Below are 23,702 nucleotides of genomic sequence, written 5' to 3'. Positions count from 1 at the left end.
GAACTAAGCCCAAGGCAAGCAAGAGTAACACCATGAAAAATTCATGGGAACCAGTGACATGCATGAGCTCCAGAGCAGGTAAGTGGATCCAGGTAGCAAGTGCCTGTCTCTCTTTCATGGCAGCTAGGGCTATGACACAGGCCACAGACATCTTCCCAACTCCCCCTTTCACTCAGCTGAATCGCCCACCAACTGCACAACAGAGTCTGATAGCTGATCGTCCATGGATGTTGCTCCTCTGATTGCATCTGACATGAACTGATGTCTTGTGTGACCAGAAAAGATTTCTGGTAGCAAAGGGAGAAATCTGGTGTCAAATGCTTCACCACTTCACCCAGTGGCCATCTTTGTATCCTCTTAATTAGACTGGGACAAAGCCCCCCCCCCCAGCCCAGATAATCAGCAAGGCAGGCGCAAGCATTCGATAGCAACAGATCCTTCAGCTAGCCGCCTCTGCTATATCATAAACCCTTCTCCCAGAAAGCAGTACCATTGAGGAGGGAGGTATATGAAAAGAGAGTAGCCACCATCAGGACAATAAGTGCACAATAGATACAGGTGGCTAGCCTGAGGTCTCTTAAATCAAAGGGTGCTTCTAGGAGCCATGGGGAAAATCCACAAAGACTGTTCCATCAACTTCTAAGATGAATGCAAAATGTATGAAGATGGGGAACTGTCGCAGCTATGGAGCCGAAAAAGAAAAAACCTTAGGAAGAGGCTGCAGCTGGTGCTCCTTGGGCTCAAAAGTTCACTGTTGTCCAACTCCTCATCACTGTCTGCCCTCCCTCCTCCTGCTAGAGGCCTCAAGATTTTTTCCAACCAAAGCTGTTAAAAGGAAAAATGGGGAAGGAACAGCCCCTGCCTTGGATACAGTGCTATTCTATGTTTTGACTCAATGCATCAGGGGCACGGTCCTCTGAAACTTGACTCCATACAAGCTCATTGAAAAGTGTTTTACTTTAATTTTGGGCATGTCTGCTTCATATTAACACTAGGGTTTAAAGGAAAGAGAAAAAAAATCTGACTTGATTGTACTGAAGTAAGATGAGTGTTGGTGACTGCTAGAAAGCAAAATGGCATCTGCTTGCTGGTTTGTTAGATAAAATCTTAAAACTAGGGATGATTTGTTTGACTGAATAGATAATTACATTCCACCCCATACAATTATAAAGTCCACAGCATGAATAAAAATTTGTATGCTAACACTGTAGTTGGTTTCAATAAAATGGAATGAATGTAATTCATAAACATGACTTTTAGTAGCAATGATTCACATTTTCTGAAATGACATTGTATCCTCAGAATAAACACATTTTTAAGTTAAGGGGAAGCAGTGAGTAGTACTTAGCAGTGGCACACAGGTTCTGTTCTTGATGGACACTTAGCACCCATCTAAAAAAACAAATTGGAAATAGCTCTGGAATATGCAACTTGCCTTCATACCCACAGGAGTTTGTGCAGTTTTGGCTTAGAGTATTGTGACAGAACTTTGCCAATCACCAGAAATGCTCCCATATACATTTTTCTAGCATTGGAGAGTGAGAAGGGTTTTGAAGATTTTTGAATTCTCCCATAACCAAAACCCCACTTTTTTTGAGGGAAAGGCTTCTAGGGGATATATAATCCCTTGGAGCCTGCTCATTCTTGAGTTGGTTGGAGAGAAGAAGAAGAAGCTAAAGATCATCCCTGAATCTTAAGCAAGAGGTTGGAGAGAGAGAGTTGGAGTTTGGCTGTAAGTCCTTAATTCCTCATTCTTGGAGGGTTGGATCTACAGTTGGAGCATTTTGGAATTTGGAACTAGAGAAGAGATTTTTGATGGACTGGCTCAGCCTGGATGAAAGGGCGTTCCCCCAGTATCCTGAAGGACTGAATCCAGAAAGATCTTTTTACATGAGCTAAGGAAGAAGCAAGGGTGAGAAGTGTTTTTTTGGAATATTGTACTAGAGACATCTGAGAATAAAAACTTTTGTATTGGAGACATCTGGATGTGTTGGTATTTGGATTACAGTTTTTGATACATGTTTGACTTTTTGTGTTTTTCTACCTTTTGTGCTTGGATATTTTTCCAGCTTGACCAGCCTATGCTGAAACTGCACTCTATCTCTTCATGGAGAGGGAATTCTAACTATGGATGAAAGTGTAAGGGAAAGGAGAGTGTTGGGATCTAACATGGACAAGGAAACCATTGTTATCATTGCAGTGATTTGTTTGATTTTGATTTTTTTTATTTTGTCCTGGATACTTTTCTTTAAGCTGCAGTAAGATTTTATTTTGAACATCATTTTTGGACTTTGCTTGCGCTTTTTCTTCATGTACCTAGTGCACTGGTTGAATGGATGGACATTGGTATGAGTATTTATTTTTACCGTGTATAATGCTTTTGGCTTCCTTGCTCTTATGTTGGACGTTCTTGTATATGGTAGTGATCATCAATTTAATGTGAGCCTTTGACTATTGTGACTGACCCTGCCAAAGCCCAGGAAGATAGCTTCCCTCCTATCTGGACTTGGACATGGACCCATAGTAACCCTAGATGTGGCTAAACAATCCATATGGGGGGACAGGTTACAATACATAATGGGATATAAGATAGGAAGGAATGCAGAAAAGTTTCATGGGGGAAGCTATACAAAAACATAGTAACTAAATCAAAACAGTTAAGGATGTGTTTAGAAATGGAAACTCTGACCATATTGGCATTGTCTGGTGGTACTGCACTGTTCTTAATGACTTCTAAAGTCAAGATGTGTTCGGTGAGCATCCTGGGATCTCAGATTTGGTCTTTTCTGATAACAAAATGTTTTCCTGGTATGTGCTGTTTAAGTTCGTAAATGCCTATGAAGAAGTTTATCCATGTCCGCTTTTGCTGGAGTAATAAAACTGTTCTGCATTCAGATTTTTTTGTATTGTCACAGAAGCTTTCTCTGCACATTTTCTCCATGTTTCCTTTTATATTGAGATTCATGCCTGTACTACTTTTCAAATACTCGTACTCAAAATTTGAAGTAACTTACTATTAGGGCCCCTTTGTTTTCAGTTTAAACCAATTTTTCACCATAAATTCCCTCATTTTTCCAAAGGAGACAATCTGTTTAAACAGATTCACCCTAATTTTAGCTGATTAAAATATTGCTTCAAAGCTGCAGATGCAGTGTCTCGGATCCCATCCACTGCTGGAAACCAGTGTGGGCCAAAGCACATGCCGTTTCATGTCCTAACACCCCCCCCCCCCCCCACACCAATGAAAGTGCTCATCTTCCAGTGCTGTCCATGCTGTTTCAAATCCCATCTCCTCACCCCCGCCCCAGCAGCCAAAGTGCCTGCTCTTTGGTACTGCAAATACATTTGAAGCAGGCCTTGTTCACCAGAAGCACTTTCCAGCAAGCCGCCAGGTCCTGCACAAAAGCAGAAGTGCAGTACTGCAAAACATGGGAGCATCAGTAAGCATTTTGCTGAAGAGGAGAGAAGCCTGGAGCCACCACCATTAAGGATAAATGCTGTTGAAGGGAGATTAAGCAGAGTGGGGAAGGGGGGAGAGGGACATGCTGGGTGGGTGGGAGAATCTGCTTAATGTCTTATTGTCCTGGCTTCTATCCACCAAACTAAACTCTATTTACCTGGAAAAAATAGGTCATTTTTTAGAAACATAGAAATGACGGCAGAAGAAGACCAAACGGCCCATCCAGTCTGCCCAGCAAGCTTCACACATTTTTTCTCTCATACTTATCTGTTTCTCTTAGCTCTTGGTTCTATTTCCCTTCCACCCCCACCATTAATGTAGAGAGCAGTGATGGAGCTGCATCCATGTGAAATATCTAGCTTAATTAGTTAGGGGTAGTAGGGGAAGTAACAGCCGCAAAAACAAGCTACACCCATGCTTATTTGTTTTACCCAGACTATGTTATACAGCCCTTATTGGTTGTTTTTCTTCTTCCCTGCCATTGAAGCAGGGAGCTATGCTGGATATGCGTGAAGTATCAGGTTTTTTCTCCCCTGCCGTTGAAGCAGAGAGCCATGCTGAATATGCATCGAAAGTGAAGTATCAGGCACATTTGGTTTGGGGTAGTAACCGCCGTAACAAGCCAGCTACTCCCCGCTTTGTGAGTGCAAATCCTTTTTTCTTCTCCCCTGCCATTGAAGCTATGCTGGATATGCGTGAAGCATCAGTTTTTCTTTTCCCCTGCTGTTAAAGCAGAGAGCTATGCTGGAAATGCGTGATGTTTTTGTTCATCTCATAATAAATCCTGATAAATTTCCAGGAAAATAAAGAATAAAAATTGAAAATGAAGATCCCTACTTATTGTCCAGCCTTATGAAAGTATTAGGCTGAAGAATACATCTTAAACCCAAGCAAGTTATGTGGTAGCTTTTCATAGTGAAGAACTCCTGAGGGAATTCTGTGCATAAAAATTAAAAATCTGTGAAATTGTGCATACTTTATATTGGTTAAAATAACTTATACATCCATCTGAGTAATTTTAAAATGTAAATTAGAAAAGTTATTACTCAGATGCAGAGTTAAATATTTTGAGCAGAATTCCCCCTAGAAGTATGTTGTAAGAGTGTCCCTTTAACCTCTCCCTATTCCCCTGGCCAGACATCTTTCACTCTGCCCTCTCAGGTCTCCCAAATCCTCCACTCCCCACTATCTCTCCCCTCCACCTCCAGGCTCAACCCCCTTTCACCCTATCTCCATCCCCCAGCCCTCCATTCCCAGAGTTTGACCCCTCTCTCATACAACCCCTCACACAGGCTCAGTCTCACACACCCCCCTCCTGACACAGGATACCCCTCTGTCGTGCACACATCCTCTCTGGCATGCGCACACACACATAGACTCTCACACAGGTTTCCTTTCTCACATGGGCTCACTCTCACACACACCCCTCCTGACACAGGCTCACTCTCACACACACCCTCCTGACACAGGATCCCCCTCTCTTGTGCACACACAGTCACGTGGGCTCCTCCCTCTCTGGCACGCGCACACACACACAGACCCTCACGCAGGTTTCCTCTCACACAGCCTCACTCTCACACACACCCCTCCTGACACAGGCTCACTCTCACACACACCCCTCCTGACACAGGATCCCCCTCTCTTGTGCACACACCCTCACGTGGGCTCCTCCCTCTTTGGCGCACGCACCCTCATACCAGTGGCGTAGCCAGAACTGAATTTTGGGGTGGGCCCAAGGTTAACATGGGTGGGCAGTAGGCATATAGGTTTGAGCCCTATTAGTTGTACTCTTATCAATAAATAGTACCTTAGAATGCACCTGACAATGGATTTATTTGTAGTCTGCAATAGCCATCATGAGTGACACTTTAAAATATTTTGTTTCAAGCACTTACCAACATATAAAATAGATGAATACAAATCAATAAGCTATTTTTAATGTGTTGCAGTTTATACACATATAAAAAGTAAACACACTTCACAGAAACATCAGGTCCTGTCATGTAATAAAACAAATATCAATGTATTTTATGCATCCTCTTTCCAGATATGCAAAATATATCATATGTACAGTAAACAGCAATAATCATAACAATCATAACGTAAGATTTGCATTTGGTGCAGAGCAGACCTAGGATTGTTCATACTATAAGGTGCAAAAAATATATATATTCAGATTCTGGTGTCACCTCATTAACAGCAAAACAAACTCCCTCCACTGCCAAGCACTTTGTGAACTAATACAAACCCCAACAAAAATATAATAAACCATCTAGAACCTTGCCATAGCATACAATAACAGCAGGTAACTCTCAGGACTCACAGCAGCAAGCTTATCTATGAAAAGGCAGCAAGGCAAGCATTACACCTGGCCCTAGAACTCTAATAAACCACCTACTTGGCAAAGAAGTTGGACTGTTACAAATGCCTATAGAGAAACTGCACGCTAGCCGAAATACTGCTCCTCTGTCACACGTGCACCACAGACAGAATAAGAAACTATAAATTATAAACAAACACCCAGATAAGACTAAAATGGAAACACAAGAAACCAGAATCTGAACAGTGGAATACTGAAGAAAAAGTAAAATACAAATATATAAGAAATGCATATTCCCAAAGAGAGCATATTTCAATCGCTGAAAGTGAAAATAATTTTTTTTTGCCTTCGTTGTCTAATCTTATTTTTCTAATCAGTTGGTCAGTCTTTCCTAATTCCTTTTTCAAGGTCTTTTTTTATTTTTTCTGTTTCTTCTCTCTTCTGTCTTCTTTCCTTCCTCACACACTCTCTCACCCAGGCTCCCACTCTCACATGCAGGTGCGCTTTCATATATTCTTTCACACACAGGTTCCCACTTTTACATGCTCTGTCACATGCCTCCCACTCCTACATATTTACTCCCTCTCACATCCACAGGATCTCATGCCCACATACACTCTCCCACATACCCACACAGGCTTTTCACTCCATATGCTCTTTCTCTCAAAAACACGTGTCACTCCCACATGCTCTCTTCTCCCCCGCCCCCCCACACACACACACACAACACATGCTTCTCACTCCCATGTTCTCTCTCACACATACAGGCTTCTTACTCCCAACCATGCTCTCTCACATACACAAGCACACAGTCTTTACTACCATGCACTTTCATGCATACACACAGGCTTCTCACTCCATGCTCGCTCTCATGCATGCACACAAGCTTCTCACTCCCACACAATTTTATCAGGGATCTCCATCTCTCCTAGGCCTCCTTGCTGTCCTCCTCCTCAGGCCACGCAGGATGAGCGCCACAATGGCCCTGCGTCGGGCCTCCTCTTCTTGGGCCTTGCAGGATGAGCTCCACAACATCCTGCATTGGGCCTCCTCGGCGTCGAGCAGCACTGATTGGGTGGGACTGAGCGAAAAGTGGGTGGGCCAGGCTCACCCGTGGCTATACCAGTGTCTCACACAGGCTACTCTCTGGTGCACACAGGCTCGCTCACTCTCTCTCTCTCACATACACACATTCCCCCTACACAAGGCTTCCCCTCGCTCATGTACACACATGCACACCCCTTCACATAGGCTCCCTCTCTCACAGACAAATAGGAAGTCTCAATCCCACACATACAATTCCTCTGTCATAGAAGCTCCCAATCCTTTACTCACACAGACTCCCTCCCTCCCTCTCTCTTTTTCTCTTCATACGCACAAAACCATCCTCAAAAGCACACTTCCTTTCTGGACTACATAGGCTCAGCTCTCTCATTCTACTGCAGGCGCAATGGGCTTGGCATGCAGCAATCCTGGGCCTCTCACGACTCTCTTCCTCCAGGCCTAATCTTTGGCAGTGAGCAGAAATGGTTCTGTTTATGATCCTCTAGGACTCCTCCTTCCTCTGCTGCAAGCAGGATGGGCTCCGCTCGCTATCCTCTGGGTCTCTTCCTTAGCTGCGAGCGGGTGGGCTCCACATGCGGCCTGCCAGGCCTCTTGCCAACTTCTGCGGGAAATATTGAAATTCTGCACAGGAAGGGAATTGGCAAAATCTGTGCTGCGCAACATTCTCCAAGGAATAATGAAGGGGGTATCCTACTGCAGGAAATATACATTTTGCACAGTTGAAACAAAGTAGTAGTGTCAGCATATTAAACTTCATTGTGATATGTGGGGGACATCTTGACATCACTAACTACTCTGCTCCTACTAGATGGATCATAATGTTCAGATCCTGGAAAGTCAGTTTGTTCTGATGAAACAATACATTTTAGCACAAGTCCTTTCTTAAGGATGAACTTCTATAGTTTTTTATAGCAAATATGTTTTTTTTTTCTCCTAGTTTGTCCCCCTCCACCGGAACCTGAGAACGGAGGCTTCTGGTGCTACCCAGGCCCCTGCAAAAAGACCCTGAAATCTGGCGCTGTAATCCTGACATCTGGCACAGTAATTGAGTATTTCTGTGAAGAGGGCTACATGCTGAAAGGGGATTATAAATACTTGACATGTAAAAATGGAGAGTGGAATCCAGCTATGGAAATTAGCTGTCGGCTCAAACAAGGTCAGTATATATGGACATCTTGAGAACAAATGTTTTGGGTTTTCTTTTAAAGAATAGTATGAGTAAGTACATTAGAGGTCATGAAAACAAATCTAGAGAATAGAATATATTTATACACAATGTGTGTGTTATTTTTCAGATTTGCAAATTTGATTACCAGATATGGAAAGTTATTTTGGAAAATGTTCAGGGTATAAGGTAAATGCTAAGAGAACAGAATTTTTGGTTATGCAATGAGCAGCAATTAAGTGAAATGATTAGAAAGTCTTATCTTTATGGCAGTGTTTCCCAATTTTTTCATGTCTAAGGCACATCTACCTTAATGAAAATGTTCGGTGGCACACCAGCCTACATGGAGCAGGCACTGTGATTACGGAGAGAAATCATCTGGCCAAAAGAAAAACTAGGAAAGCACAGAAAGCCTCACCAGTCTCTCCAAATTTTAAAACTGAGAGGGAGGAGGTGAAGAACACACATGAACCTATCATATTAGTGTGTCTGTCTCTCTCTGTATATATACACGAGTAGAGATATATAAATATGATGCACTGGAATAGAGAGATCTATATTGATAGATAGATATATAGAGAGAGAGAGAGATCTGTATTTGTGTGGGCAGCTGGCTCAGTTGTTTTCCTTGGCTGCCACATGCAGCTGCCAGAGCTCCTTGACTGCTGCTGCAGTTGCATCCAGTGCTAAATGCATGATCTTATCTTACTCAGCCTGGAGATAACAGAGGCTTTGAAGGACTCAAACATGAGGAGGTGCTGTATATAATGTAGATGCTGCACAGTGTGTGTGCCAGCTAGCCATCCCTTGCCTGCTGCTTATTAATTACCACCCTTGAGGGCTCATGCTATACCTAGGAAGAAGCATGCATGTTTACACATGTTCTTGGGAAAAAGTTTCTACATGTTTCAGAGCCACTACTGATGTCTCTCGCTATAAAGCACTGAGTGGGAGCCCATGTGCTGGCCTGGGTATGAGCATCAGGCAGTGGTGAGTTTTCTGTGGCACTCCTGAAGACACACAGAGCGCCATGGCATACTGCTTGGGAAACACTGCTTTAGGGCCAGTCCAGTGGCCCCATGGCAGTGCACAGCACTACACATGCAGAAGCTCCCCAGTTCAGTACTCAAGTAGGGTCTTTTGCTCCCCTGGTCGACTACAGTTGCTGTGGAGGCAGCATTCTAGGCCCCTAAGTGGGGGAATGAGGGAAGTTATGCCCATTGCTCAAGTTTGACTCCTGGTGGCCACATTCAGGGCTCAGGATTGCAGGGTTCAGGAAAGATCTCAGGTGTGTGTAGCCCCTGGCCCAAGGCCATCCCTGTAATAACCAGCTTAGGAACATAGAATGAAAAACCCCTGGGTAGTTGCAAATAAAGGCTGAGGCTAATGGCATCAGGATCCTAGCACTTGTTCTGATTTGAAGTGAAGGCCTGAAGTAGTAGGAGACTGCCATGTAAAAAAAAAAAGTCTTTAAATGTTTGTTTTAAAATGGGTTTCTATAAAATAATCTGATTAATAAATTAAGTGAAGAGATAAGTAGATGGAATATATTATACTCGTGAAATGGCAGAATCAAAACTACAAGAATGAATGTGAAATCAAGATTTTTCTGTTTTAAACATTACCAATTAGAATTCCACTTACTATTTTCAGTAGTATGTAAATTACTTGAATAGTAAATGTACATAGAAAGGGAAAAGACCCAGGATAATAAGGTTCATGATACTGTAATTAAGTAAAGATAAAAGTGGGTTAAGCTTACCAAATTTGAAATGTTATACAGTGGCTCAGTAGATAATAAAGAACAGTGATATAACCTGGATTACAGTAAAGGAGCATGATTGTCCGAAAATACCATTTTATCTTTCCTTTATTAGCAGAGAAAATTTGGTAAATTTTAATTTGGTGACTCTGTGGTCTAATTACCTTTCATATTTATAAATAATTTAGTTCAGAAAAGGCATATTTTTATAAACATTTATTACTAAGGCACTTTTTAATGACAGCCTGGACTTGGGAAACTGCATAAATCCTTCTAATATTAAAAGTAATGGATGGCACACAGATACTGTTCTAAAAGGACTAATATCTAAACTTTTATCAATCTCTGCTTGAAAAAAACATTTAACGGTTTCTTTATTGCTCTAAATGAGTACTGAAGATAAATATTGAAATATCTTCTAGAATTTGGGAAGAAATATAAAAGTACACAGAATACTATCTACCCCCATTATGTCAGGAATTTCAGTGGAAAGTAGGTTGAGATATTTCTGAATAGACATAATAGACTGAATAGACAATGCTATAATAGACAGATGGAGAAGCAAATAAGTGGCAAAAATGTGTTGTAATAGGGAATTTTGGAATTGTCCAAGGTTAGAACAAGTTTGGAATTTTGTAGTAACCAAGGTGTGCACAATTCTAAAAAAAAAAAATAAAAAATAAAAAATTTTGATCTGTCTGGAGTCATGGAAGATCAAGATTTTTCAGAGAAGAAAACATATTAATCCCCTCTCCACCCCCTGTTCTAAAGTAACTTGGTGATTTGGTAGCAAATGTTTCAAATGAATAACACAGAAACGTAAACTTATGACCTATGGCAACAATATCCTATTTATGGGAGCAGATGGGAATTAATATTATGGAATGAGGTAGTTATATTAAAATTACCGTAATAACTCTCCTATTTTCTTATTCTTAGAAGGAAAACACGAGAACAGTTGAGTACTTTTTTCAATTTCTTTATTAGATTTAAATCATATTTCAAAGAAACATGAAATAAAACAGAAAAAAGGCAAAATACAGATACACACTAGTGCAGATATGTACAACCGCATCTTGTTAAACAGTCCTCATTATGGAGTTACTCTATTACGAAAAACATCAAACAGTACTGATCCATTTCCCAACTATCTAGTACTTGGACAAATCTTCCTAATTTTGCTAACAGAAAAGTCTTCAAATGAAGAGGATCCATAAAGACAAACTTGTTTTTCTGGTAGGTAACTATACACGGAGATTTTAAATAAAACAAAGCTCCTAACAACAAAACCCGATTGCCTCCTCTTTAACTGTGTCTCCCTGGATACATCCGGAAAAACCTGCACTTTTTGACCACAAAACAAAGTATCTTTGTTTAAAATATTGCCTGAAGAAAATCTCTTTGCCAGAGGTCAGTGCAAATGAGATGACAAAAGTAGATCTAGTAAGAATATTATCAGTAGAGGTCTGCAAAAATAAGGAAACAACTGTACTACGAGAAGGGTGCAAAACCTCTGCTTCTCCCTCCCCATTACCAGGTATTTTCTTTTTATCAGGTATATAATAGCAATTAGATATCATATTTATCTGCCAGAAATTGCAATATACCAACCACATATTTCTTAAAGTATTCTTCCACCGAAATCAGAAAATTCAACAAACGTAAATTGTTAAATCTGTTTTTGTAATGACTCACACTTAGCGTACAGTAACATCTTATCTTTAATCCCTGCATTAAATAAGGCTGTAAATTAGGGATAGAGATGGAATGATTAGACACTTTTTTGATTCTAAAGATAGAAGTCTAGCATCCACTTCCTGCAATTTATCAACAGTATCCCGAGAGAGTTGATATAATTGGGAAACAGACTGCTTAGAGTCTGTACCCACAACAACTTTCCAAATATCTTTAAGGGATATCTCCCTAGATATAGGTACAGAATTAGGCCTCCCCCACTTCTTCACCTGCCAGTTCATGAACTGGAGTAGGGATTTAGAATTAGGATAGCGTTCTTCCCATCATTTGTCTGTCTCAAACTTGTTTCCAGTAAACAATCAGTGCCTTCCAGCTGAAATTAAGTAAAATTGCTAATAATCTGATCAGAATTAACCTCTTGCTTTTTTCTGGTTAAGGTAACTGAATTGGGGGGAGGGAATCTGACTTTAGGACTCGGAGAGAGATCCTCCAGTTCTGTACTAATATTATTATGCAGTATTGCGCTGGAGTATACAACATAACTATCCATTGGCCCACTGATAGGAGTTGAGCTTTTGGCTTAAGAGGAAGAAGAAACCTTCCCCTTCCTCTCTTTTTTTTTCCCCATTCTTAGCTGATTAGAAGAAGAAAATGGCATAAGGGACGTGCCCTTTTGGCTCACGGCTTTGGCGAACCGGCAGCTGTGCTGCACCTACTTTAATAGGCCCCCGATGCGAAGATGACACCTATGTCGTGTGTCCTCTATGTCCCCAGGTGGCGCTTCTCTCCTTGGGGTTCCAACAAGTGGCAAGGCAGGCGAGGTGACTCCAACAGTTGAGTGTTCTGTAATAGATATTTGAAAGTTGCCTTATCAGATTTTTTATTAGGTTAAATTTGGTTATTGATATGTAAAATTAGAGGGAGCCCAAAGGATAATGGCAAACATTTTATATGACCAATAGAATGGATATGTTAAGACATGGAATTGGACTATTGTAGAATATTAAATTACATATTCTAAATTCTTTTGGATGTTTTATACTACTGTATGAGATCTGTGAACTTTAAAAATAAATAAATAAATAGAAAATGATAAAGATACAAAAAAAAATTTACAAACGTATACAATAGCCTTAGTTTCAGCTTTTGCCTTATCTTCACCATCTTCCATGTATAAATAACAGGATAGGCAATATACCTAGGGACTTTTATTTTCGGGTTTTTATTTTTCCTGGGAATTTATCAGGGTTTATTTTGACAAGAACAAAAGAAGAAAATCAGTGGAAAAAAATTATTCATCAATTTTCTGGGAGAATATCTGAATTTATTTTGGTGGACAAAAGCCACCCATGTCCCAGTCTATCCCAACCCACCTATTTAACTTCCCCTCTCCCCAACATTTCCCCTTCTTTTTTTCCCCACGCTCCTTCTACTCTTTCATTGTCTCCCTTCTTTCCAAAACTCTCCCCTGTCAGAATACCCCTCTCTCCCCCTCACAAAAATCTCCCTCCCAAACATTATTCATCCTTACCCACTGCAGTGACTCCAGGCTCCTCCTTCCTCCATTTTGGTCAGCATGCTCATGTTCCCACCCTCTGCAGTGCAGCCCTGTATTGCACTTCTGACTCTTCACAGAGCACATGGAGCCTGCTGGGAAATTCTTCTGAGTGAGAGTAGCTGCTTTGTCTGTGGGTGGGTGACTGGAACCGTACTCTGGCTGGTGCTTCAGCCCCACCCTCTTCCAGCGGTAAACCAGTGGCCTGACCCTTCACTTGATGACAGCTGCGCACTCCTACAGGAGCAGAGAAGCTCTGTCCAGGCTCAGCTCTGTGTAACCTCATCTTCCTGCACTGGTGTCAGGAAAAGGTTTGCATATTTTGGCTGCTTGGGAGAGGGAGGAGGATGGGACATGAATACAGCAAGTTTTTTCTGCCTGCACTGATTTTCGGAAGCTGCTGAAGCACTGTATCTGCAGCTCTTCATGTCACATAAAATTAGAGTGAAGATAGGTTTAAACTGATATTCACCTTGGCAAAGATCCAGGCATTTACATGTGAAAATTGGTTTAAATTGAAAATGGAGGACCCTAACTATATCTCATCAGAGAGGTATCAAGTGACATGTTAATTCTATTGCATTTCCTATATTCAAAAGAGAACTGGCATAGAGTATAGGAATGACATCTTAATCACTAAAGCTCCTGTACTTGTGTAGTAATGTGTTTTTTTTTCTCTCTCGGGGCCCAATGTAATAGGGTGCACTCAGCAAAGAGCACGCGCTTTTTGTGCACAAGCTGTATTTGCAATGCAGCAAGGGGTTTATACACAAAATGTGGAAATCCCATGCTAATGAAGACATGATTTAGTACCTCCAACTGCAGAGATGCACTGGCTTAACTTCTATCTTTATGCTGGAAATTTTACTCCTGGTCAAAAGTGCATAAAGTTTCCAGTGCTAATATTAGTATTTGAGCAGGAGTTCTGGTACATGAATCTGAAGTCGGGATTTATATAAAGAAAACATGCTTTCTTAGCATTCAGACAGTTTAATCCACACCAGTGGATTATTCACCTCTATCAGCAGATGGAGATGGAGCAAAGCTAACGTTATGGTATATATACCCCTGTGCGGACATCAGCCTGCCAGTATTCTATCTCTCAACAGATGTGGATGTGCAGCTCCCTACTGGGGATTGCTTAAAAAAAATATTAAAAGGAAAAAAAGGAAATTAATTTGCCCCACTTTCTGTGGTGATACCTTATGGTCCCTCCCTTAGTCGAGTTTTCCTGAGGTGATATCTGCAGATCCCTCCCTCAGTAGAGTGCCTCGGTCTGATAGCTGGTTTTCTGGCGTGGACTTAGCTGTAGAGAAGAGAGAAACAGCTGAGAGGCTAGCAAGTGCAAGGAGCCAAGCGCAGTGATGAAAGTCTTTGCCCTCTCCCCCTGCAGCCGGAGACCAACTCTATACTCGGCCAGGTTGGGCTGAGCTCAGGTAAAGAGTAAATTTAAAAATATTCAAAAAGGGTGTCAAAACTTGGCTATTCGAACAGGCCTTCCATGATTCTTAAATGATTTTATACCCTTTTTAGTATTTGTATTTATTTATCTTATTACTACTCTTACTGTTCTGAATCTTTAACTGTTTACATTTTATTTTTAACTATTTTATTTTAATGGTTTTATTATTTTATTATGAAATTATGTATTTATATCTTTTAATTTAATTTTGGAAAAACAAATATTTTTAAATGGATATTTGTTAACAAATGTAAACCGATGTGATATGTTCTCATGAAAAATCAGCATATAAAAATTAATAAAAAAAATAAAAATAAAAAAAAGTGAGTTATTCCCTTCTCCTTCTGGTTTCCAAGCCTCAGTGCGCGATCTGACATCCCTTCCTGCCTCCAAGGGAGCTTGGGGAGTCATGGCAGCTTGGCAGGTTGAGCAGTCTTTTGGCTAGGCCCCACTCTCAGGCTTTGCTCAGAAATGTGGTAAGCTGCGGCAGCGTTCGCACGCTTTTCTACGCACCAGTCTGCCGCAAAAGTGTCTGATATTGGTTCGCACTTGCATTCTCAGGTGGGCACCTACCTGGACTGTGTATTGGGCGCCTAAATTTTGGGCTTTGTAGTGTGAGCTTATTGAACAGCTTGTTTTTAGGCACCCTGTCCAGACTCACTAGTGCGTGCACACAGTAGGAGACACAGTTCTTAGATGCCTTTGGGAGCGTGCTGCTGGTGGGTGTTTATCCATGGCACCAGTAGCAAAGAAGCCTAAGCGCCATATTCGGGCGTCCCCTCTAACTTGTCAGCGCTGCTTGGAGGTTTAGGGACAGTTAACTCTGGCTGATTTTGCTGTGCCCAGCCCTTCCTAGCATGATGTGGGAATGAGACTGGAGGGGGACCTGTCAGCAGGGGAAGGCAATTCAGTAGACACAGGACAAACGCCCTGTGGTTTTTGTATGGATCCTTCTACCCTTTTCTTGGGTGGAATTTTTTTCAAGGGTTGCAGTCCTTTCTTCAGGCACAGTTGGCAGAGCTGGCCAGACCTAAGAGTTCAGAATCGCAGATCCCCGCACATCTGGTGCTGTGCGTAAGTATCTGAGTACATCTAGACCTGCTGGTGGAACATGTTGATTGGGACCCAAACAGCACGAATGATGAAGGCAATTCTTATTCCCTGGAGTATGGGAAAATTCCTCTGGGGTTGGAACTGAATAAACAATGTTGCTGGCTCTGATCTCCCAGACATTGAAGATGCTAGGTGTGCGGGTGTTGATTCCATGTCTGAGACAAAGAAGAATCCCATTTTGGTTTCTTTGCGTAAAGCATTATGGATGCTTTTCAGGAATTGATTGATCTTGAATTGGGTGCCCCAGAAGCTAATTTTAAAGGGGGACAAGCCTTGGAAGCGCTGTACCCCCTGGATCCGGCAGTGTGAGCAGTTGCGCTTTCTAAAAGTGGATGCACTGGTGCTGTCACCAAGCGAATGACTATTTGTGTAGAAGGGGGCGAGGCATTGAAGGGATGTGCAGGATAGAATTGAGGCTGTCCTTAAGAGGCCTTGAGGTGGTGGCAATAAATTTGCAGATAGCATCTTGCTACTCCCTGGTGGTTTGCTCTTGCTTGCTTCTCTCTCAGGAAGTCAGTGAGTCTAGTTTGAATTCCAGGGTGCAGCCCACAACCGCCTTTTTTGGCGGTTGTGGGCTGCGACCTGGGCTGCACTTTTGCCAGAGGGGTGGCTTCAGTGATAGAGACCAGGCATTAACTAAGACTGAGGAATTGGTCGGCTGTTACAATTTCAAAGTCTAATCTTAAGAAATTGCCTTTTAAAGGGTCACTCTTGTTTGGGAGTGAGTTGGAAAAAAATGGCAATAAGTGGGGTGAGTCCCAGGTTCCTCGGTTACAGGAGGATCAAAAGCATGTGCCAAACTCATTCAGTGCGAGAGTTCGTGCTAAGAATTTCAGACATTTCGATACTATAGAGGAACGGCTTCAGAAGACTCAACCTTTGGGTAGATCTGTCTTTCGTCCCAGGCAGCCCAGATATGGGGTATGGGCTCGAGCAGCGGTGCCCCCTGACTCCCTCAATGAGGGTGTGCTGACCCACCCCCAGGATCTGGAGATAGGGGGTCACCTGTCTCTCTTTATCGGAGGTGAGTCGAGATCACATTAGACCAATGGATTCTGGAGATAAGAGATGGCTATGTTCTGGAGTTGCTCAAGTTCCTTAGGACATTTTTGTGGTATCTTCCTGCAGCTCTCTGCAGAAGAAGCAGGCCAGTGGAGTGTACGTTGTCAAGACTCCTTAGCTTGTGGGCCATGATCCCAGTGCCCATGTCACAAGAAAATATGGGCTGATTTTCCATTTATTTCATTGACCCAAGAAAGGGGTTTCCTTTTGCTCCATCCTGGATTTCAAGGAAGTCAGCTGTTTTTTGCTAGTGACTTGTTCCTGCAAGGAAACCTTGTGCTTGCTGATAATGGCAGCACAGTCTGGGGAGTTTCTTAAGTCTCTAGATTGTCAGAGATGTATCTGTATATTCCCTTCCAGCTGGAGCATCAACTGTGTATTGCTGTTTTGGGGCGACAACATCAGTTTCAAGTGTTACTCTTCAGTTTGGCCACACGCCCAGAACCTTCTCCAAGGTCATGGTGGTTGGTAGTGGCAGTGTTGAGAGAAGGTAGCATTCTAGTCCACCCATACTTAGATGATTGGCTAATTCAGGTCAAGAAGCATGAAAGTCTCTCTTCAGGCTTTGCGCAACATGATCTCCTAGCTACAGGAACTAGGTTGAGTGGTGAACTTAGCCAAGAGCAATCTGCAGCCAACCCAGACACTCTGTGTTTGTTTTCAATACAAAATAAGGCAGGGTGTTCCTGCTGGAGAGCCGCATTCAGAAACTGATAGCACGGGTGTGACTATTGACAGAAATACTATGCCTGACGTGTGGTCTTATCCGAAGGTGCTCAGGTTGATGGTAGCCACCCTAGAAGTGGTTTCGTGGCAAGGGTGCATATGAGTCCTCTTCAACTCACACTGCTTGCATGTTGGAGTCCACAGTCTCAGGACTATTCAATTTTGGCTTCAGTTACTGGTGGAGATCAGCATCCAACTGCAGCGGTGGTTGCAAGCGGATCATCTAATGGGTGTTCCCCTACGTACACTGGACTGGCTAGTACTCACAATAGATGCAAGCCTCAAAGGTTGGGGGGCTCACCTCAGGTGTTGACAGTGCAGAGGTGCTGGAGTACAGAATATCATCTCTGGAGCATCAATGGGCTGGAAGTCTGTGCCATTCTGTTGGCATGCTTGGAATTCATCGATCGCTTGCAGGGTCTAGTTGTCCAAATGATGTTGGACAATATGACAATGGTGGCTTACATCGATTGCTAGGGAAGAATCAAAAACCTGCAAATGTAGCAGGAAATAGCTCAACTCATGGAATGGATGGAAGTACATCTTCAGGAGATCTCAGCCTCACACATTGCAGGAAAAGAAAATGTAAGAGCAGGCTTTCTCAGCAGACAGTCTGGATCCAGGAGAATGGGATTGTCAACTAAGTTTCCAGATCATAGTGGGCCGCTAGGGCCGCCCTTGTCTAGACTTGCTGGCGACATCACAGAATGCAATGGTTCCTCGCTTCTTCAGTCGCAGGAGAGATCAGACGTTTTCGGGCATTGATGCCCTTGTGCAGGAGTGGCCGGAAGGCAAGCTTCTATATGCCTTTCCCCGTGGCCCATATCGCACAGAATGATTCAGAGATTTGAGAGACACACGGGGTTGGTGCTTCTGGTGGTGCCCGATTTGGCCCAGGAGGCCGTGGTATGCAGATCTGCAGAGGCTTCTGGGGGACTCTCCTCTTTGATTACCGGTCCACAGGGATCTGCAACGGCAGGAGCCTATTTTTCTCAAAAATCTGATTTGATTTTTGTCTTATGGTATGGCCCTTGAGAGGGTTGGATTGTTGAAGTATGCATAGTACGCTGCTGTGATTTCCACCTTACTTCAAGCACGAAATCTCTCCACTTCCTTAGCCTATGTTCGGGTTTGGCGAGTGTTCAAGGGGTTCATCTTCGTTCGGATAAAATCCCGCTGAGTTTGGATTCTTTGAAGGTACAGGTGGTGGCTCTTGCCTGTTTTCAAGATCACGTGAATGGTGAACCCAAGTCGGCCCATCCGGATGTGGCCTGGTTCTTGAAAAGGGATGAAGCTTCTTTCTCCCCCCTTGCTGCTGTTCTGGATTTTTCTAGTGGTTCCCACCTTTTGACCACTGCGTAGCCTCTCCTTGAGGTTGGTTACTAGAGGAGGATGTTCTACACGTAGAGTTTCTGAACTGCGGGCTTTGTCTTGCTGGGAACTGTTCTTGCGAGTGACTCCGGGCTGGCCCAGCTGCGAACTGTTCAGGCTTTTTTGCCGAAGATGATCTGATTTTCACTTGAATCAATGTCACTGCCAACTCTGGACAGGGAGAGAGATGTGGATGAATATTCTGTTACGGATCTTGGATGTCAAGCAGCATATCATGAGATATTTAGATGTTTCTAAACATCTCTGGAAGATGGACTGGCTGTTTATACTCTTTGGTGGGAGTAAGCAGGGTGAGCTGGCATTGCAGGCTATGATAGCCTGCTAGATTAAGGAGGTTATCACGACCATATATGTGGATGCTGAGCAGCCGTTGCCTAGTCAGGTTAGGGCTCATTCCGTCATGGGCGGAGACTAGATTGTCTCCTGTCAAGATTTGCGGAGCTGTGATGTGATGTCCTCCTTACACACCTTTTCCAGACTTTATCGCCTGGGAGGGGACAGCCTTCACACATGCGGTGTTGATTGGATGGCAAGCAGCCTTTCGCCCTCCTGAGTGGCTGCGTCTCCGGGGATTACTGGTAAGTCAGTTCCAGTCCCTAAGTTAGTGATATTACGCTCCTTGTCTGAACTCAATGTTTTCTCTGTGACCAAAATGAACCCTTACTGCTGAACAGCAGGCTGTCAGCACAGTAGGCAGGTATAAATGGGTAGATTTTTCTGCCTACATCTTCGGTCTCTAATTAAAACAGAATATTTTTCAAATCCATTTGTGAAACTGCAAGTAAAAGCTTAAACAGTTTCTTGCTAGTGCACAAGCTTGAAATGGCATACAGAGACTTTTGTTTAAAGCACACAACCTTTGAACCTCTGCATATGAAGCTTTGCTAAAGTAGAGCGTGGGCCTTTTATTGTATTCTTGCATGTAACTCAAATGAATTGCTTTACTGTCTGGATTTTATTCATCATTTATGACACATTCATTTTTGCCAATACTGTTTGAAGGCAAAAGAAATGTTTTTTGTTTTCAGAAGCTATGTGATAAGTAATGGCCTCTTGTACTTTTTATTTAGACATTTTATATACTGTCATTCCATTTATAGATCACAACAGTTTACAAAGTGACATTCATAATTATAACATAATTAACAGTCAGATATGGATTGGTTACAGAGGGACATGCAAAGGCAGGCATTTATCTATCAAATCTATCAAATTCAGTTTTCTAGTACATATTAAAATTGATCTAGCACAAAAGGCAGAGTTCATATAATGAAAATACGAAGTCATGGTTTTCACGTCTTGGTGAGTTGTTTTGAGGATCTTGCATTCTATCATTTGATTTATTATTCAAGGTTCAATTAATATCTTTTATCCTTGTTTTTGTGGTTCTGTATATTTATTTATGAGCTTTTATATACCGGCATTCGTAGGACACATGTTGGTTTACAAGTAACTTAGAAGAAGGAAAATTACAATGAACGGAGAAAGGGGGCTGGCTATAGAGGGTGAGAGGGGGAAGGGCGAGTCACCTGGCTAGGAGAGGGAGGGAGGAACGAGAATGAGAAGAAGATGGGTAACCAAGTTAAATTACAAAACTCAAAATTAGAATCAAAAGTCAAAAATACAACACATGCAAAGTACAAGTCATAAATGGGTTAACATTATGCACATATGTACAAAGAAGGAGAGTTCTAGGGGGGCTGAGGTGGGAAGGTGGTACTAGGGGGAGCAAAGTGGGCGAATGGGGAGCCAAGGCGGTTCAATGAAGCGCAATGTCTAGGTTTGATTAGTGTCCGGATAGGCCAGCTTGAAAAGCCATGTCTTGATTCCTTTTTTGAATTGTTGTAGGGAAGGTTCTAAACGGAGATCAGCAGGAAGGGAGTTCCAGAGGATGGGGCCAGCAATGGAGAAGGCCCTTTCTCTAGTGCTGGTGAGGTGTGCCGTTTTGAGGGATGGGGTGTGAAGGGCACCTGCAAGAGAGGTTCTGGTAGGGCGGTTAGAAGAACGGAAGAATGGCATATCTTCGAGCCAGGGGAGATTGTTTTTGTAAAGTGTGTTGTGTAGAATAGTGAGTGTTTTGTATTGTGCACGGAAAGAAATGGGGAGCCAGTGCAGATCTGATATACTTCTCCAAGCTGCTACCTAAATATATGCATGCCGCACATTCAGTGCTGCTAGGCTAGAAGTTGCTGGTAGTCAGTTCTGTTGATGTCATGGGCTGCTGGGACAACCTGTAGAATGACATAATGTGCCAGTTTTTCCCTGTTGGAATTTTTTGTATATAAGCAAACTTTGGTAGTTTGCACATTGGCAAGTCAGTAGCAGATTTTGTGATTGAGTTGCCACACTATCCTTTCGAGCTGCAGAAAAAAGTAAACCTTGTAAAACAAGAATAAAAAAAAAAAAGAATCATGATACAGGTCAGAAATATTAAGCATTTATCATTTTGTAAAAGCATATACATTGGGGCAAATCTAAAATAAAATGACTATTGAGGCCTCTAGGTCACAGATTGAAATGTATGTATTTAAAAGTTGATATACCACTGTATCCAAAATTCTATGAAGGGTATAGTAATACAAAAAAATACATAAACATACATATTTACCTCTTAAATGACAGTAAAAACTCTTAATTTGTTTGCTACTGACTGAAAGACATTTGGTTGCCTATATGAAATATGGTTGCCACTTCTCTAGGTTTTAACCACTCATCTCTGGGCACTGGGTCAAGTTGAGGAAATGGTTGGATAGGAGTAAATGTAGGATATGAGAATTGAAAGTAGTTGCAGTACAGTTGGTTGAAGCTTTGACTATTAAGTCACTGCATACGTACAGTTGTGCAAAATGTATTTGATTTGTTCAGTTTTCTTTTAACATATTGTGTGTATATAAAACTTTTAATTTCGCTGCAGATTTCATATAATTGACATTTTGAAATTTTGAAATCTGTGAACAAAAGCTGATACAACCTCTGCATATTGGAGAATTAAACATGACATCTTTCTGCAATTTTTAATGCAAAATTACTATTTGCTGATTTTAACAGATTGAAAATTTTTGCACATGCCATATTTACTTTTTTTTGATCACCTTTCAATCAATACTTTGTACGTCTTTTAGCAGAAATAACAGCATCCGTATGTTTCTTGTAGCTCAGGGGCGCAGCTCAAGGAAATCTGCCTGAGGCAAGGGTTGGGATATGCTCCCTGCCAAAGGCAATGGAGTAGGTCAAATGGGTGAGGGGGGTCCCCATGGAGTCTGGCCCTTGCGGTTATTTGAAATGCTGGGGAAAGAGAGACAGGGTTCAGGATTCACAGACGAGTTGCAGATATTGTCAGTGATATTTATAGGAAGCTGGTAACCCTGTCATGCTCCCGGGAGCCCTATCACCTGCCTCCCACTTTCCCTCAACATCTGCCCCCTGGGGATGTGGGAAATGGGTGGATGGTGAAGGGGTCTGTATGTGGTATGTACACTCAGAGCCAGTGAAACGTTTTAGGTGCTCTAGGTGAAACTTGCAGCCTTGTGACCCCCCCACCCCCAGGCTCTCCTCATGCACAATTAAGTTATGCATATATAGAGGAGTTAAGATGGCGGCCTGAACTCCAGCTCTGCTTCTGCTCCGCTATTTCTTTTTTTAAATTGTTGCCTTTTGCCTTTCTTACTGACTTCTTAAAAAAAAACCAAAAAAACCCAGGGGGGAAGGTTCGGTCTTATTCCCTCGGAGCCTTTACCTTCCTCGGGGCAGCCTTCCATCGAGTAGTTCATGGCTTCCATGTTAGTTTCTGGGGCTTTGGGTACTGGTGCCAGGGGGGTATGGAGGAGAGCTTTCCCTGCTTTGGACAAGGCATCTTTGAGCCCCCTCGATGAACAACTACTGCCAGCTGCTCAGAGCTTGATAGGCAGTGCCTTGACGACATGGCCCAAAGAGGATAGTTTTGTCGATGAGAGTGAGGGAGCCATGGCATTTGGAGGCTTCGTTCAAGTATCTCCGGAAGAAGTTGGAGGTAATTCCAGTGCACTTGGATTAGACACGAGGTTTCCTGTGATTGGGGTGGGAGATAGCATTTCTCTCCCAGATCAATAGTCCATTGGGTTCATCTTTTCTCCAGAAAAACCGGCAGTCGTCACTTTAGACTCCCTATGGGATCTTATGGTTAATCTTGGGAATGTTTTTTCTGAATGTACTTCGAGAGTTGCTGCTGTATCTCAACAAGTGGAACTTATGGCCAAGAATAGCACCACTCTGCTTCAGATGACTGGGAAAATAAGAGGTGGAAGAAGTTAATTCTATTAAAGAGGTACAAGCTTCCATTATTTGGGACTTTGGAGTCTTGAATAGAGTTGTGTATATTGAGAATAGACTGGGACATTTGAATTTACATTTTTTTGAACTTCCCTAGGGTAGTGGGGGAAATTCCTCATGTTACTTTAAAAAGATATCTTGCTGAAATTTTGGCATTTCCTCTAATTTTACCCCCTCCCTTGATAAGGTATGTTTTTTGCCATCTGGCTCAGCTACTCAACATCAATCTTTTGATGCAGACTTGACTGCTTTTTTAGAATCTTCAAACCATGAAGTTTCAGAGAGGGCAACAGTATTGGTTTCCTTTTTTACTGAATATGATTTGTTTGGTTATGAAGTTATTTAAAAAATTCTTGTTTGTTTATGGGTCAAAAGGTGAGGATATTTCCAGATCTTTCTAGAGCCATGCAGGAAAGAAGGAAAGGGTTTCTGGCTTTACGCCAGGAAACCCGGGCTATAGGTGCAACATTTTTCCTAAGATATCCTTGCAAGTGCATTGTTAGATACAATAAGGATTGTTTTTTTTGGGTTGGTTTGTTTTTTTGTACCAGAACAGAAAAAATCTTTTGATTCCAAAAAATGATTCCCATTGGTATGTCTGATTTACCATCAAATTA

General features: G+C 42.3%; 1 protein-coding gene across 1 annotated transcript in view; it reads left to right on the top strand.

Moving 5' to 3' along the window:
* Positions 1-7,782: 7,782 nt before the first annotated feature.
* LOC115082003 (sushi domain-containing protein 6-like) overlaps positions 7,783-23,702 on the top strand; it is a gene marked incomplete at its 5' end in the record, with an annotated part of 39,828 nt that continues 23,908 nt past the window's right edge. The window contains one exon of the mRNA XM_029586264.1: positions 7,783-8,001. Within this exon, the coding sequence (XP_029442124.1) occupies positions 7,783-8,001 (219 nt within the window). The remainder of the gene's footprint in view (positions 8,002-23,702) is intronic.

Source organism: Rhinatrema bivittatum, unplaced genomic scaffold, assembly GCF_901001135.1.
Source record: "Rhinatrema bivittatum unplaced genomic scaffold, aRhiBiv1.1, whole genome shotgun sequence".
Classification (NCBI taxonomy): domain Eukaryota; kingdom Metazoa; phylum Chordata; class Amphibia; order Gymnophiona; family Rhinatrematidae; genus Rhinatrema; species Rhinatrema bivittatum.
The sequence above is the reverse complement of the archived record's forward strand: the minus strand, read 5'-3'. Positions and strand labels throughout refer to the sequence as shown.